General features: G+C 36.7%; 1 protein-coding gene across 1 annotated transcript in view; it reads left to right on the top strand.

Moving 5' to 3' along the window:
- Positions 1–17980, top strand: part of SLC15A5 (solute carrier family 15, member 5) — a 73543-nt gene extending 55563 nt beyond the window's left edge. The window contains exons 8-9 of the mRNA XM_006773263.2: positions 11908–12016; positions 17820–17980. Of these exons, the coding sequence (XP_006773326.1) occupies positions 11908–12016; positions 17820–17967 (257 nt within the window). The 3' untranslated portion in view covers positions 17968–17980. The remainder of the gene's footprint in view (positions 1–11907; positions 12017–17819) is intronic.
- The last annotated feature ends 236 nt before the right edge of the window (positions 17981–18216 follow it).

Genomic DNA, 18216 nt, shown 5'->3' with positions numbered 1-18216 from the left:
GCACAAAAAAATGATTTTGTTGTTGCTGTTGTAATTTGAGTGAGATTTCAACATTTTCAGAGTGAGCTAGGATGGTCATGGATACAATATTCTGGTATGGCACTTTAATAATTATTCAAAAAAGAGTGTATTCCATAAATGAAAAGTTCTGTCATCCTATTCAACTTCAATTCCAAGTCTAGATTGGGATGAGCTAAAATAAAGCAGTGCTCCGAGATTCGTCTTGGCCTCATGTACCCATGTCATTAGTGGAGGTCCCTTTGCATGGCAAACTTAGAAATCTAGATAGTTAGAATCACATCCATGTCCACACTAAGAGGACCTGAAAATGTGAATAAAGTCAACACTAGAAGGATGGGTTGTATTTGGCTTGGTAAGCACAGGAGTGAAGTATTTCCGGTAAAGAGCACATATACCAAGGCTTGGAAACAGAGAATCAAGAAGTACATCAGAGGAACTCAAAGAAGATCAGTAACCTAAAAATATTCAGTAAATATTTTCAGTAAATATTCAGAGAATATGAGGATAGAATCACATAAAGTTAGAAGCAAAATCGTGCAGGGTCCTTGGCTTACAGGGATTTATTTAATTTGAAAGTAATAAGAATTCATAAAGGCATCAGGTGAGTGGCATGATCTATTTGGCTTTAAGATCACTGTGGATGTAATATAATTTGGAAGAGAAAAAGAATGGTTTGGGAGAAGTAGGAAGGGTGCAATTGAAGTCACCCAGGCAAATCTAGATAGTGATGAATTAATGAGGAAGTAAGCAGTTGGAGAGAAATAAATGGATATAAGCTTGATTTTTTTTTTATTCAAAATGTAGTTTATTGGATTTTAGAGTGTCTGTTCTTCCCAATGCCCCTGTTGCCTCTCAAACTGGGATGGAGGGACACAATGAAACAAAAGAAAAAAAAAAACCCAGCCTGACTGTCTTGACCCCCACAAGTCTACTAATCTCACATGCCCTCTTTGCCAACAAATTTTCTTTTTTTTTTTTTTTTGCACCTTTGGGTCTCCTATTCTTTTTTTCTTTTTTAAATATTTTTCCCTTTATTGAATAAGATATTAGAAATGTGTCCTCATCCCCCCAATAAGCTTGATTTTTAAAGTAGAATCAATAGTCCTTAGTGATAGTTTTAATAGAGTCAGGGGGCAGTAGGGTACAAAAAGGAGAGGTATCAAGAAGGCATCCCAAATTCTGCCAAGAGAAACTGGGTAGACAAAGCTTCCATTTTCTAAATGGAGAACACTAGAAGACGAATAGATTTAAAAACTTGTCACCCATTCATTTTTTAACACATTAAGTTTGACATACTTGTTTGACATCCATATAGAAATATCTGGAGCTCAGAAAAAAGATCTGGGTCAGATATATAAATATGAGAAACTTTAGCACAAAAATAGCATTTGAACCCAGAGAAGTGAATGAAATTACCTAGTGTGAGTATTAAGAATGAGGAGAAAAAGGAGCCCGGGACCTAGACCTGAAAATCCTCAATATTAGAGGTTAAATGGAGGAGAAATGGCTGCCAAATAAAGAAAATTAGCAGCCAGAGATGTGGGAGAGAAAAAAATGTAGATCTATACACATATGTGTGTGTATATATATATTAATATACATACATATGTGTGTATGCATATGTATAATTCACTGAAGATAACAAAGAGGGTTATTTCAAGCAGGAATTAGTAAATTGTATTAAATGTTACCGTGAGATCAAGTAGAATGAAGACTGAAAAGTCTTCATAGATTTAACAACATTATGATCACTAATAACTTTAGTAAGAGTCACTTTGGTGGTGACAGGGGAATGAGAACCTGGTTGGAGTAGGGTGAAGAAATACCTCGTAAGGAAGAAATAAAGGAATTGCATTAAACACCTCTTTTGAAGAAGTTAACACTGAAGATTTAAATAAAATGGTGGCTAGATGGAGATGTAAAAGGATTTGCCAGGTTTAGCAAATAAAAATATGAGACCCAGCTACATTGAATTTCAGGTGCACAGTGAATAATTTTTAGTATAAATATGTCTGATGAAATATTGTGGGTATACTATAAACAAAAAAAATTTGTACAATATTCAAGGCATGCGTATCCTATATAATAATTTATTATTGTTTTAAATTCAAATTTAACTGTGAGCCCTATATTTTATCTGGGAAACTTGGATGTGGGTTCAAGATACTTTGTTATTTGAGAAATATTGAGCATATTTAACAGATAAAAATGTCTGGAGAAGATAAAAGTGCAAGTGAAAGAAGGGAGGTTGACATCAAAGAATGGATACTTCTCTGCACTGAAACAGAGAGAAAGGAGAACGGTGCTGATGCAAGTGGGGGTAGCTCTGGTTTTGGAAAGACACTGGAGCCTTCCTTTCAAGGCCCACAATTTTCTTTAAAAAGCAGCAAGTCAATCATGAGAGCAGAAGGGGATTAGCATGAGGATGAATACAAAGAACAGGGGAATACGAACTCATGGCAAGAGTGAGCAAAGCTGATTTAGAAGATAAATGTGAAGAAGCTGGTGATAATGGATGAAGTAGGGGGTCCTTTCCCCCAATAAATTTTCTGAGACTTGCATAGGAAAATGAGTGATTTTTATTTGTATGGAATTCCACCCCTGAGTTTCCAGGGCCTGTTGCTCTTAGTCCAATCATAGAAGTGTAGCTAGGGTTTCAGTACAGCTAGAAGCAAAATCAGCATCAAGAGTTTTCCTTTCCGAATTGGAGCCGGGTCCAGTACAGCATCAGGCTAGTTGCAGTCCATTAGTCGTGTGTGTGTGTGTGTGTGTGTGTGTGTGTGTGTGTGTGTGTGTGTGTAGTGTAGGGGGTGGTCCACATGGTCCACAGCAAATGGAGGAGAGCACACCCCAAGCAGCAAGAGTTCCAATGGTCCAAAAGCACAAGAGCAACAAGAGGGCAAATTGCTTTGTTCAGAGGATTAAATATCCCTAATTTCCACTTGCAGTGGCCACACCCATTCTGGCCAACCATCTCTGTTCCCAAGTGTGATTGACAGCAAGCACCTTTGCTAGTCCCCTCTACTTTACTGGGCATGCATCCATAGTCCTTTTGTTGGACCCCTGGGGAGTGTAAAGTTGTAGTTTCCTGGTGAAGCTGCCTAAATGACATGCCTGGAATATCTGGCTTTTTCTTTGCTCCTTTCCTGTTATTAATAACTAAGTTAATTTCAATGGTATCGTTGGCAGTGTTGAAGGCCCAGTTAATATTGGTGATGATAAAGAATGATAACCAAACTACCTGAAGCATTATTTTGCCCAGTGACATTCAGGTGCTCAAGGCAGGTATGAAGCTACCCAGTAGATTTTTAAATGGTGTTAAAACTACAAGATACAGGAAGAAAGGCACTACTCTACTCTTGAGTTAAAGTAATTTGGGGGTAAGTCTTATAGGCTATTTCTTTCCAAATGCGCAAAAAAATGAGAAAAGCTTTCTTCTCAAATTCTGAAATTAATAAGTCTACACCATTAGCTAACTGGAGTTGGAAATAAGAGAAGAGACTTTACAAATAAGCAGATATTGGGGAAAGTCAGTTCCTGCTATATCCATAAAATGATTTAAATTAAACATTTTACTTTTTTAAGTAGCACCACTTAGAGATTGACTTATTAATTCAGTCCACAAATACATACTGGGTTCCTACTATGTGTAAGTACTCAATTAATAATACCAAGTCTGATATTTAATTAACAAGAAGAACCTTATAGAAATAGTTGACACTGAAATTAATATCAGATATATTCATTTGACTAATGCTATTACAATTACAGTTCATGCCTAATGACATTATCGGGCTATTATCACAAAGCATTACCTCTCTTCTAAAACTCATTTCCATGATAATTCATTGAAATCATCATGAGAACACACTATCTTGATGGGTTTTTACCTCCCAGTGCTCTTCAAGAGGAGAAACTCACAGTATAAGAAAGCTTATTATCCCAAATATCACCCTGCAGTTCTCTGTGCAGATCAGATGAACAATGCACAGTGAATTCTCCACAATTTTGAAAGGCACAGTATCCCCCAAAACAGCAAACCACCTTCATTTTAATCCACAGTTCCCAAGAAGTGGAAATGCAAATTAAAGTGTCCATGCTGACAATGTTATGAGAGCAAACTACTGAGCGCTTGCAGATTTGGGACCCATTTCAGCTCACCCATTTTACCCAACACATTTGTTCTATCTCCTTTAAAGGACTTTTGAAATACAGCTCAGCCCTCCCTGTGCCTCTGTTTCCTCATCTGTGAAATAAAGGTGATCATTTGAGTACTTACTAGATAAATATGAAAAAAAAATGACAGAAAAGTCAAAGTAGAATATAGTTGTTAGGTATTCTTTCCTTCAGGTATCATGAAAATTAATGTGTTTTAAAAATTAACTCAGGTAGGAGAGCTATGAATCTCAAATGAAGCATTTAAATCAGGTTACTGAAAGGAGGAAGGAAAGAAATTAACATTTATTAAGTGTCAGTTACATGCAGACCTTGCTATATGCATTTCACAAAGATATTATTTCATTAAATCTTTACAACAATCCTTTGGTGGTAGATATTTGTAGCCCCATCATATATAAGAAGAAAATGAGCTCAGAGGGTTATATAAGTTGTCTAAATCACATCGCAATGGTGGCTTCCTGATACCAAAGCTCTTTTCACTGCACAGGGTTTATTTCCCGGGGCACCTCAGCACATCCCCCCCTGGAGAAAGACTGCTACATCTTTTTAATTGCATACTTCTTTGCTCCCAAGCAAAAAGCATAGATGTGTCTAAAATAAACTGAGGCATAAAATCCATTTCAGTTTTGTCTCAACAATTTTGGATTATTGATAGATACTAGCATTAGAAAAACTAACGTTAAAAAAAAAAGAAAACTAACCAAGTCTGAGGGAAATAATTGCTTACTGTGCTCAACTATTATTTGAAAGATTCCAAAAGGCACATTTTCAGATTTGAAAACTTCCATTACATTCAAAATTAAACAGTAATTAGTGAAAAAGGAGAGGAAATATTGTGTTTTTTCCTCTAAAAATGATGGCAGAAATCTGCCTCGAATAGAAAGCAATATGCTGTAGCACTGAAAATAATGCCTTGTGTGCTTGAGGTGAGTGAATCTTAGGGTTCAAAACAGACTGCTACCGTTCGATGTTTCTAACTCTCTATCTCTCTCCCTTCCTCTCTGTAAAAAAATCAATAAAATATATTTAAAAAAAAAAAAAAACAGACTGCTACCGTTACTCAGAGTACGAGGGTTTCCGTTTCATAAATAGCATATGACTTCCAAGTTACAGTGTCGAGGTTGTTATCCAGGTCTTCAACTGCTGAAGAGTTGGTTGTGATGAAAAACCCTCCCTTTGTGTTGTTTTATAAGAAATCAGAAATGCAAGTCTTAGAAAATTCTTTATCTCAAGATATTGCAAGAACCTCACTCCCACTAGCATCAGAGGAATTTCACCCGTGCCATCTGCTGCCAACAGTTTCAGCTTTCTCTTGATTTAGTATCACCTTTTTTGCAATTATTACAATTTGGTGATTAAAATTGCATATCAGATATTATACTTCTCTTTATGGTTTATTCTTCAGTAATAAATATTTCTTATTGTTTATATTTCCAAAAAACAATTTGGCTCTCAAAAAAAAATTTCAATCGTTGTACTGTTGATATTTGGCTCTGTTGAATAGAGTTTGCCGACCACTGCCTTAGGGGATGTCCGACTGTCGGTTTAGGCCCGACCCACAGGCAGTCAGACATCCCTCTCACAATCCGGGACTGCTGGCTCCTAACCACTCACCTGACTGCCAGCCTGATTGCCCCCTAACTGCTCCCCAGCCAGCCTGATTGACACCAAACTGCTCCCCTGCTGGCCTGATTGCCCCCAACTGCCCTCCCCTACTGACCTGTTTGCCCCCAACTGCCCTCCCCTGCCGGCCATCTTATGGTAGCCATCTTGTGATGATGTTGCATGAGGGCATCACACAAGGGCATAACGCCACCTAGGCTTTATTATATAGGATGTTAAAAAATTTAGTTTAGTAAAATTTTCTTCTTTCCTTATATATCCTGAACAGTTCTTGTCAGAGTTATTGTAGGAATTTTATGCTCATTTTCTTTTTGCTGTTATGAACTGAATCATTTCCCCTCATCACAACTCACTGAGATAATCACTATTATATAAGATTAGTAATGTTTGTCTTCATCTTGCACTGAACTTTTAAAAATATATTTTTATTGATTTTAGAGAAGTGAGAAGGAGAGAGATAGAAACATCAATGGTGAGAGAGAATCATTGATCAGCTGCTTCTTGCACGTCCCACACTGGGGATTGAGCCCACAACCTGGGCATATGACCTGACTGGGAATCGAACCCTGACCTCTGGTTCATAGGTTGATGCTCAACCACTGAGCCACACCACCCAGACCTTGCACTGAACTTTTTAAATTTATGAGAGAATTTTAGTTGATCTTTTAGTTTAAATCAAAATTATCTAATCTTAAATATAATTTTTTAAAAATTTTATTTGAGAGAGGGAGAGAGAAAGAAAAAGAGAGAGAGAGAAATTGATTTGCTCTTCCACTTATTTATGCATTCACTAGTTGATTCTTGTACTGGTATGTGCCTTGACAGGATTGAACCCATAGCCCTGACATATTGGGGAAATGCTCTAACCAACTGAGCTATCCAGCCAGGGCTCAAATATAATTTTTATCCATATTTCCAACATTACCTCTTATGTTTTGTGTTTTTATCAGGACATAGAACTTCTAGGGCAATGTTAATACCAGAAGAGAATCACATTTTATCTTGCTTATGATCTTAATATTAATCTCTCTTATTTTTCTAATAAGCATATTTATAGATTTATAAAGATAATTTTAAAGGTATTCTTTAGTACAAGAAAATTTCTATTTCTTGTTTTCTGATATTTAAACAAATCAGGTTACATTTTATTGAATGCTTCTTAAACAGCTCTTGAGATCACCTTTTGATTTTCTTACTGCTCCTGACATTATATAGTATATTTAATTAATAGATTTTTAAATATTAAATCACCTTTACTTACAAGAAATAAATAATACTTGGTAGCATCAATACTTGATGATCTTTTTGCTAGACTCTGGAAAGATCTAAAGGAAAGATTCATTTCTTCCATAAAAATTGAAAGGTGCATTCAGGACCTAATGTCTGTTTTGCAGATAATTCTTTGTAACTTTCCCTTACTACTTCTTGCTATTATGTTTTTCATTTCTCCTTGGTTCAATTTTGGCAATTAATATTTTCCTAGGTAATTATCTCATTTCTATGAGATTTTTTATATTAATATAGAACACTCATCACTAAACATTGTTGTCTTCTCTTATTTTTTTGTTATGTATTCTGACCAGATTTGTCAAGGGCTCTTGTAACATTTTTTTTGAGTAATAATCAGCTCTTAGACCCATTAAATCTACTACACTTTAATATATTGATTTTCTACTATAATCTTTATTTCCTTTCATTTTACTTTCCTTAGCCTTGTTTTGTAATTTTCTTACGTTAATATTTACTTCATTTATTTTTAGTCTGTTAACAAATAAAACTCAACTGAGTAAATTTGAAGACCTAATTGGCTTGATTTGTGAATCAGGCAGCATCCCATCTAGTAGATAAAAAGGTACTCTGAGCCTGGTTGGTATGGCTCAGTGGTTGAGCATCAAGCTATGTACCAGGAAGTCAGGGGGATTCCCAGTCAGGGAATTGGGCTCAATCCACAATAAAAGGCATGCATGGAGATGATTCTTTCTCATCATTGATGTTTCTATCTCTTTCTTCCTCTCTCTTCCTCTCTGAAATCAATTTATATATATACTAGAGGCCCGGTGCACAAAATTTGTGCACTCTGGGTGGGGGTGGGGGGATCCCTCAGCCCAACCTGCACCCTCTCACAGTCCCAGAGCCCTCAGGGAATGTCCAACTGACAGCTTAGGCCCACTCCCCCCCACCCCTGCCGCAAGTGCATAAATTAGTTTATTTTGTTCACTAGATTCCACACATAAGCAAAATCATATACTTGTCTTTCTCTGACTGACTTATTTCATTTAGCATAATATTCTCCAGGTCCATAAATGCTCTTGCAAAAGGTAAGAATTCCTTCTCTTTGTTCATGGTGAGTAGTATTCCATTGTATACATGTACCACAACTTTTATATCCACTCATCAACTGATGGTCACTTGGGCTGCTTCCAAATCTTGGCTATACTAAATAACGCTGCAGTGAACATAGAGGTGCATATATTCTTTCAAATTAGTTTTTGGGGTTTCTTTTAAAATTAACAAATAACTCTAATTGAACAAGAAATATTTGGGGGACTTCTGTGATCTAAACTCATTATTAACTAGCTGGTTATAACATTAAAATGTTTAATGAGCATTAACAAATGTCACTTACTGTTCCCCAGACTCTTTATAGGGCACATTTTTTTCTCATGTTGTTAATCTTCCTATCCAACCAACCTAAGATTTGAAGAAGTTTAGTTAGTTCCATTCTAGACCTAAAGTGTTCTCTTTATCTCCTTTTGCAAGGATACTCCTGATTTCCATCAGCTACTAGAAATGGCAGATGAAAAATGGCACAAATGTGAATTATGACAATAAAAGTTTATAAGCTACTAAAATAAAATTATAGTACCTAAGAGCTGAGTCAACTGACAATGTTAAATGGAACATTTTACAACCAGTCCTGGGATAATGATAAAAAGAAAAAAGTGTAGCACACAGAACATGAAGAAATACCTGGCAGGTAATGGGCCCAAGATCAAGCTCAGGCTACCTGATTTTGGATGAGTTATCTTAAAAGTTAGGATGGGAGGAGATAATCTAATGTTTATGGACTGCCTCCTCTGTGTTCAATTGTTGACACCTATTATCTCTTTTACTTCCCATAGCAGCTCAGTGAGAGAGCTATTATTGTCATTTTAGAAAAGAGAAATCGAGGCTAAAGTGGTCGAGTTGGGCAAATGCCCAACAACAAAACTGTTAAATAATAGACAATATTGACATCCAAAGACTCTCTGACTCCGAAGCCCATGTTCTTTCTATAGCTTTTTTTATACCCAAATGCTATCTTTTTGTATAGATAGATAATCTCTATATAAATAAAGCAACTATAGGTTTTATAAAGAACCTCTCTTTCCAATTTGATGCTAATGTTTGTTCCACACTATCAATTCAGGTGATGGTTCTCTTTACCTTGAAACTCAGCTTGTAAATTAGCTACACAGAGAATGTTAAATTATAGCTAAGTAAAGCAAAAATATAGGGTTAGCATGAATATCAGCATTAGGAAGAAAGCTGAACTCTGAAAATTATATTTAAGGAGGAATATAAGAATGTTATCAGGAGTTTGGATAGTTGATACAGCAATCTTTCACTTTATTTTTAAATAACTCTATTCAGAGATTATTTTGTTAGTCATAAATTTCCACTGCCTTTCTCTCGCCTTTCTAGTAAGACATCCTTCTGTCACCCCACATGCCCATAATACCAAGTCACAGTGCTTCTCATCTGTGACCACCTCAGTATCCCCAGTGACAGACAAAAGCTCACTAGCATGTCCCGGCGGTCTGGTGCTATCTCCCAAGAAATTAGTATTTGCTCTAATTACACAATTTTAGAAATATTGTTTTATCTTTAAGGATCTTAAAAAATGTATATTCTTTTCTTTCATCTGATTTTGTTATAATGTAAAGATAGTCTTTCCAATTACTTACTATGGACCAAAATTCATACTCCAAGAAGAATTAATGTCATGTTAATTCTGAGGCATCACATACTCTGTGCAAACTCCATTTACTCTAGCCAGAGAAACACAGTGATCAAATGATATAATTGAATGACATGCAAAGGGCTTATGTGAAATGAAAAGGGCAGAAATATGATTAGGATATTAATTCAAGAGAAATAAGAAAATAGGACTGTTCGAATAGACTTAGCAGGATGGATGAGTTCTTTCTGGAAATATGTGTGATGTTATCTCAACATGGACGTCCACTCCAACTTCCCCCATTTAAGTACAATCAAATGCTTTGTTTCTACACACACACACACACACACTACACACACACACACATTCAGAGGGCTACAAAATATTCAATGGCCAAATATAGAGAGAAACATTCAGTGAAACTGCTCCTAAATATCAGATGAAGGCATCATGTCAATATAGCAGTAAAACCATAAATTTCTATTGTAATGGAACACAAATTAATAAAATGGGAAAGTAGAACTTACAAAATAGCTTTAAACTCAATACCACATTTCATTTATAGGTCCAAGACTATAATGGACAAAAGCTAATTTTCATGGTTGATCCATAATAATAGTCATTGAGAAGTTAAATGGCAGAGGAGAAACAGCTTTAAATGGGAAGTGGCACAATTAATCACAACTGTCATACTTATGCACTTGCTGACTATCAACCTTGAACAGAGCATTTAATTCAAATCCCATTTAAAAGTATGCACTGTCAAGGGAGAGGCCAAGAACCATTTTCTAGTTCAGGAAGCAACCCACAATCCATGTGCCAATGATGGCACTGAAAATCAAGTCTATTGGCATATAGACTGATTGCTCTGATCCTACACCTTCTTCACAACCCATTGTAGAAGCTGCTCCTATTAAGAAAATAATAATAAAATGCCAGAAACCTTGACATCTGACTTTTCAGAGATGATAAATTTCTGTTCTCATTATTTGAAAATATTCTGCACATGTAGAACCCCAATTGAATTGAAGCTCTCTGTGTGAAGAGAGATTTTACCTTTTGAACACCCTTTTAAACTTTCTGAAATACTATATATCTGTAATATATTTGTTGATACTAAGATCCCATTGCTGTTTTAAAAGCATTACATAGAATAACTGGTGTATATATAATATAATACAGTATATTTCACACAATGGATTAAATAATATCTCAAGCTCGCTGAAGAAAAACTGTGTAGAGAAAGAGATGATACACAGATAGAGATATTGATATAGATGTAAATAGATTATATAGATATAGACAGAGATAGAGATAATAGAGATAGAAAGTTAGAGATAGAAGGACAGAGATAGAGATTAGAGATAGAGAGAGAGAGAGATAGAGATAGAGATAGAGAGATAGAGATAGAGATTTGGATATGGAATGAGAGAGAGAGTTACAGCAAAGATCCAAAGCAAAGGTCAAAATTTAGGAGCAAAATAAAAACAATTACCTTGAATCCTAAATAATTTCATATTTACATATTTAATGTAAATTTAATGTAACCATCACCAGTTTGATCAAAAGGAAGTATGTAGAAGTATTAAATTGAAGGAATTAATTATCAGTTCAAAAAAATATCTTCCTGACAACTAGATTTCAAGTAATTATAATAAGATAACACTAGATTTATCTAAGTTATCAAAATAATGTAACATCTGGCATCTATACATATTATCTTGATAACCTTGCAATTAGCATATGCAACAGACTACCTGGTCATGGCAAATATTTTTCATTCATTTAATGTATATTTACCATACAATCCCTACATGCCAGCCACTATTCTACATACTAGACAGGAATAAGACAAACATGGTTCCTGCAAATTAATAGGATAATCAGGGTTACTTTTACAGCCCAGTTCTTCTGGCACCTACACTGTGTTATGTAAATTAAGTTTTTCTGACCTTGGGTGCTTTGCTTGTCATTTTACTGTTATTTACAGAATTAAATAAATTTTGACAATGAGTTTCAGATGAGCTTTTTTGCTTTGTAGGTATTATTGAAGCGAATAAAGTTCTGTGAATCGTGGAATGATAAAATATTCACAGAAACTTACAACTCTGCTGTTGAATAACAATTACACTTATTCCAAACAGGCAATTGGTTTCCAAACGCATTAGACAAAGGCAATTTAGAGGGCTTCTTCTTCTTCTTGGCATCATTAACATTGTTGAACGTCCTGGGATTCTGGAGCATTTCACAAAGGTAAGTATGTGTGTGATAAGATGGAAAATTTCTGAGTTCATGAAATATTGACCTGGGAACCATCACTGAGCCAACAGGAATCCTGTATGCCATGACTGGACAAATTAGCATATTAGAGAAATCTAACAGATTATTCAGAGCCAGAAATGTCCCATTTAGAATTCACTTTTTTCATCGATCCTTATAATAAAAACAGTTCTTTAGTTGATTCTACAAGATGTTCTAAAGCAAACTTTCTTCCTCCATTACATAGTACTACTTTAGAATTAGAAATAACTATATTGGTAATAAAAGAGAATGAATCATTATCATTAAAAGCAAGTATCATTAAATACATAGCTAGAAATCTAATGATGCTTAAGATTCCGATTCCATTCAGGCCTTTGAATCAGCAGTGACCATTTCAAGGTCAATAACAAACTGGGAAAAATCATTTAGCCAGTCACCTGAGACCCTTCATTGGCTTAATAGGTTTCATCTACCATTCATCCATTGCCAGTGCATGCATCTCTCTCTCTCTCTCTCTCTCTCTCCTGTTCCTACACATGTAAAAATAAAGACAATAATCAATAATAATGACCTCTTATGGGCCTTAGGGAGATAAATTCTTATAAAGGGTCAAGCATAATATCTGCCACATAGTGGGAACAAAACAGATCTTTGTTTTCCTCACTTCCCTCCATTCACTTCTCCATTTGATCGTGTTTATCCCAACCATTATCACTTCTCCCTTGCCTAAAGCATCCTTTCACCCATCTAATAAGTTTCCTTTGGAACATCAGTCATGTGATAGGTATTGTGGTCAACTAGAAAAATACAAAGTCAGTAAGCCAATTATGCGGAGTGCCACCTATAATCCTGCTCTCATGGAGCATATGGTCCAGTATAAGAGAGAGGCAGGCTTAATGGCCAAATCATACAGAGGATGTATCATAGAATTGTATACTTGAAACTTATATAATTGTCTTAACCTATGTCACCCCAATATATTCAATAAAAATAAAATAAAGAGGCAAAAATCAAATGAAAAAAATCTGAATGGCTACATGAGTTTCATCATTCCTTTCCTTCTGCAGTGTATGTTGTCAAATTGACTCTCCACAATGTATGATTTCCCTAAAATGCCTATTTCATTCTGAAATTAAAAATAAAATAAAAAAATCAGTCTTGCAAAAGCACCCAGAAAGAATGTCCTCAGCTTTGTAGTAAAAATAGACTCAGCAACAAAAACGGAAGCTGAAGCAAGGCCCCTTTCCCCTCCATCCATTGGCTCCAAACACATAACTGATGCCCATCTGCTGATTCTCACAAGCCTATACTATTTCTCAATTTTTACTTTTTCTCCCACTGTAAGATTTGACCCTTGTCTGTTTTGGAGTAGTTGAATAGGCAATCTCTAGGGTCAGCCCAGTTGAATTCAATCCCACAACTTAGCTGTGCTAACTTCAGCAAGCTGTTTAACCTTGCTAAATCTCAGGGTTTTTTTCTTTTATAAAATGGAAACAATAAGAATAGCAATTGTAAAGTTGTAAGGATGAGTAAGTGCTCAGAAAGTTAGTAATATTAATAATGGCCTCATGCTCTGCTTTATGGTCCCCTTTTCCGTGGCCAAGCTGACCATGATTCTGAGCTGAGTTCAGGTAGAACTGGCACTGGGACCAGAGACTATTAGCTCAGGGAGTTACTCACTCACTCATTTATTCATCCATTCATTCAACCAACTTACTAAAAAACTAGAAAAATAGAATTAAAAAAAGCAAAGCACCAGTCTACATGAAGCTAACATCCAGTGCTCAAATTAAAATCTGTGTGATTCTTTCTCTTTGGTTGTCAAGCAAATGAATTACTATAAAGAAGTGGGATTCAGAGAAGGCAAAAATAAAAATATATAGAACACCAGAGATTAGAGGAACCAAAGGTGAGAACAAACTAAATGATAATATAGGTTTATTTAGAAAGAATTTGATTCTTACTCAATCTTCTTCATCTCTTTTCTCTTTTAATGCATTCTTTTTAAGGGAAGGAAAAAAAAGAGAGAGAGGATAAAACAAGCAAGAAGGAGAAAAAAATAATTTTCCATGTGTTGAGCATTCCTGTGTCTTAGTCAGCATGCTAGATACACACAGATAACCTCATTTTATATCTACCACCTCCTGTTACACTGTACTTAAAAAACTAAAGTAAGAGTCCTGGCCAGGTAACTTGATTGGTTAGAGCATCATCTCAACATGCCAAGGTTGCAGATTCAATCCCCTATCAGAGTCAACCAATGAATGTATAACTAAGTGTGTTGGGGGCCAGATGTAAGCTGGCAAGGTCCTTGCACCTGAAGGGGCTAGCAAGGCTGGGACCCTTACCCACACAGTTTTCCCAGACTTGTTTGGGTGGTGATTATCAGTAGAATGAGAGCAACATTTGTAGAATGAGAACAGCCTTTCATAGCTTACCAAGAAGTTTGTAACTATTTATTGAGATATGCTGTACTGAGAACTTGTCCTACTGCTGTGTCTCTCCCTTAGAGATTACGAGGAACAAAGAATACATTCCTCTTCACAGACCTCCTATTAGGGTGTTATGTATAAATAGGATTGTGTGGCTAATAAAGTTGCTTCAGTTCATTGAGAGAGCTGGGGTCCTCCGAACCCCGCTTTCCTGTTTTAGCACTCTTGGTTCCCATCTCTTTTCCTTTATGCAGAGGAAATATACCAAAATTCTGGCTCTCTCTCTCTCACACACACACACACACACACACCCTTCACTCTGGTAGGTAGATAGGAAACCAGTCCCTTCCATTAAAGTGACTATAACCATCATCATCTGTTAATCAGCCACTCCAAAGGGAAAGAATGAGTGTCACATATTAGAAGAAAAGAGTCTGGAAAACTTGCCTACAGAGATTAAATAGCTAGAACCAACTCTTAGAGCAAAGGCACATATTGTCTTGGGTATGTGTTGCCCATTGGGATAAAATGGACCAACTCAGATTCAGGCAAGAAATTGTATGGAAGTTAAGGTGGGAATATCAGTGACCTCAGGGAGGAGTGCATGACTCTGATTTATTTCTATACTGATTTTTATTGTCAAACGCTAACAAACAACAAGTATGCAAAGAAACAGGAGAAAACACAGGTGTCTCAGAGACAGTACTGTGGAAACATTATTTATGAGTCAGATAGTGTTTGATCACAATACACATCCAATCACAATTCAATTTTTACCAAACCCAAAAGTGTTCAGAGCCAGATAACAGCAATGGCACATCTCTCAAGAACAGGGAAGTCCTGACCTATTCTTTTCCCCCAAGATTTTGAGGACAGTGGATAATTATGAAACAGCATCCTCATCAATATACAGATGTCATTAGGTCTGTGTTAGCACCAGAGGGTACCCTACCACCTTGCATAAGGATCCAGTGTGATGCCATCCTGGCTTAAGTCCAAAATCCATCCTAATCTTGTCAGGGTCACTGAGATATCACAGTTATGAATTACCCATAAATGTCAGGCCAACCTTACCTTTAATTTGTACAAAAAACAACAACAACAAAAGCAAAAAACAATAAACAAACAAAAAAACAAGAGCTCCCTGACATTGTATAGAGTCTCCTCAAATAAATCTGAAATAGAGAAATAGTGACATATCATACCTGAGGCTCTCCAGGTTGTAGATGAAATAAGTAGGCAGAAAAAAAATCTCTTCTTCTTGCTGAAAAGTATTAGATAAACATATCTGTAGTACTTAACATAAATACATATCCCTCATTGGATGCTAACATTAAAAGGTATTACAGTGGGGCCTTGACTTACGAGTTTAATTCATTCCGTGACAGAGCTCATAACTCAAATTACTCGTATGTCAAATCATAAAGTGAATGAGTGAGACACGTGATGCTAGGCTGATGTTGTGGCGTTCACTGTGACGTTCACTGCGCCAACTAGCTGTGGGGTATCTGATGCTGGCTCGTAACCGGAATTTTAGCTCGCAATTCAAAGCAAAAAATCGGCCGAGAGACAGCTCATATCTCAAAAAACTCATTAGTCGGGACACTCATAAGTCAAGGCCCCACTGTATAGATGTTTCCAGGGGAGGTGGCAAAAGGGTGTTTGTTTTATAATCAACTAGAGGCCTGGTGCATGAAATTCATGCACTCTGGGGGGGGGGCCAGCCCGGCCTCCAGCCTGCACACTCTCGCAGTCCAGGAGCCCTCAGGGGACGTCCAACTGACGGCTTAGGCCCGCGGGGAGCAGGCCCATGCCATCAGTCGAACATCCTTAGCGCTGCCGTGGAGGTGGGAAAAGCTCCTGCCACTGCCGCTGTGCTTGCCAGCCATGAGTCTGGCTTCTGGCTGAGTGGTGCTCCCCATGTGGGAGTGCACTGACCACCAGGGGGCAGCTCCTGTGTTCAGCATCTGCCCCCCTGGTGGTCGGTGCGCATCATAGTGACCAATCATCTGCCACTCAGTTGATTTGTATATTAGGCTTTTATTATATAGGATGTTGTAAACACATCTTATTAACACATTGTATGCGGGACACGTATTAATACTTTTTTTATAGACTAGCGGCAGAATGCGGGTAACGTATAAATACGTAAACTAAAGTTATCATAATTTTACTGAACGTTGCCATTTGCACAAAAAATTAGCAAAAATGGTCCGCGCCACCTGTTAGCGTGCGATAAAACCTACCCGCAAACAATGTGTTAAGTTTATATCTATCACTGCACTTATTTTGCCAATGATGCCAGTGATCTTTTGTGTATAACCTATAACAATTGAAAGTGACATAAGTCAGATATAAATGACTATGAATATTCTTTTCTTACAGTTATTTTTAGCAACATATTAGGAAGGAAAAGAAGGTGAAATCAGCTTTGGAAACCTTCACAAGTCGAAAAATAGATGTCTGATCCCAGAAATTTATATGTTCTTGATAAAATTGAACTTGTAATCCATATTCACTTGTTCATTCAATAAATATATATCGGGCATTTGCTATGTACCAGGCACTGGTCAAGGCACTAGGAAAAAGCAGTGAATAAAGCAGTCTTAGATTCCTATCCTCCTGAGGCTTACTCAAAAGTGTTTAAGAAAGTAGTTTGTCTTTAGAGGCAGCATGACATAGAAGGAAAAGGCCAGGACTCCAAGTAATAATGAGTTCTGATTCCAAATCCAGATTCTGCCAACTACTATTCATATGAACCCTAAGCAAGTTATCTCACCTCTTAGAACCTCAGTTTCCATACCTGTGAAATGGGATGATTCCATCTTTCCAGGGCTGTCGTGAAAATTCAGTAAGTTGGGGTGAGTATAGTTAGTACCGAGCATGGTACTTGGCACTTTGAAGACACTCAGGAAAGACAGGTCTTTCTTGGATCAAGGAAGAAGGCACACATTCTAGAAATATATTCATGGATTTCTTCTTCAACAATGATGTTTTCCACAGTCTCAGCACCAGCTTTACAAATCCCCAGTGCATCTGATGAACCTTTCTCGTCAACCTGGCTGCCTCAAAATCTGTAAAGGTGACAGGGTCTCACACTTCACTTTCTCACTGTCAGACTCACTGCATGTTGTGAAAGAGCGCCACCTAAAGGTCCTTATGAGACACCTTCATGTGCACTAAACCTCCTTTCCTTGGTTATAAAAGACTCTTTGGCGAGCAGTGCTCTTAAATAATCATCACTGTTGTGCCAGTATCTATGGCCCCGTAATAAAAGGTACACAAGCACAGGAGGAACCCAAATGATTTATCAAGTCATCTACATCTGGTCCTAAAAAAAGCCTTCTTTCTTTCTTTTTTAGATATTGTAATCTAAATCATTTTAACGCCCGGAACATCAGTGGAAGTCATCTTGAAGAAACACTTCTCCTCCATGAAAAGTCTCTGAAATTTTATGGCAGTACACGGGAATTTTCTTCCAGTATTGATCTCTGGGAGACAGCCCTATGAAACTATATTTGACTCCACCTGTCTTATGAACAAAGTATTCATTGTTTTCCTCAGCTGAACACTTTATGCATTTTAGTTTGAGCTGATATGTATGGAGTGCCTTTATGAATACTATTTGTGTACATTTACAAAGACTAATTATGACTCTAATAAATTAGTATGATTTTGCGTTCATATGCTATCCATTAGAATACAGTAATTTCAAAGTCTAAGTGAATACAACAACAAAATGACAGTTTCCCATATATC

This window comes from Myotis davidii, unplaced genomic scaffold, assembly GCF_000327345.1.
Source record: "Myotis davidii unplaced genomic scaffold, ASM32734v1 scaffold205, whole genome shotgun sequence".
Taxonomy (NCBI): Eukaryota; Metazoa; Chordata; class Mammalia; order Chiroptera; family Vespertilionidae; genus Myotis; species Myotis davidii.
This window is presented reverse-complemented; position numbering and strand designations above follow the sequence as displayed.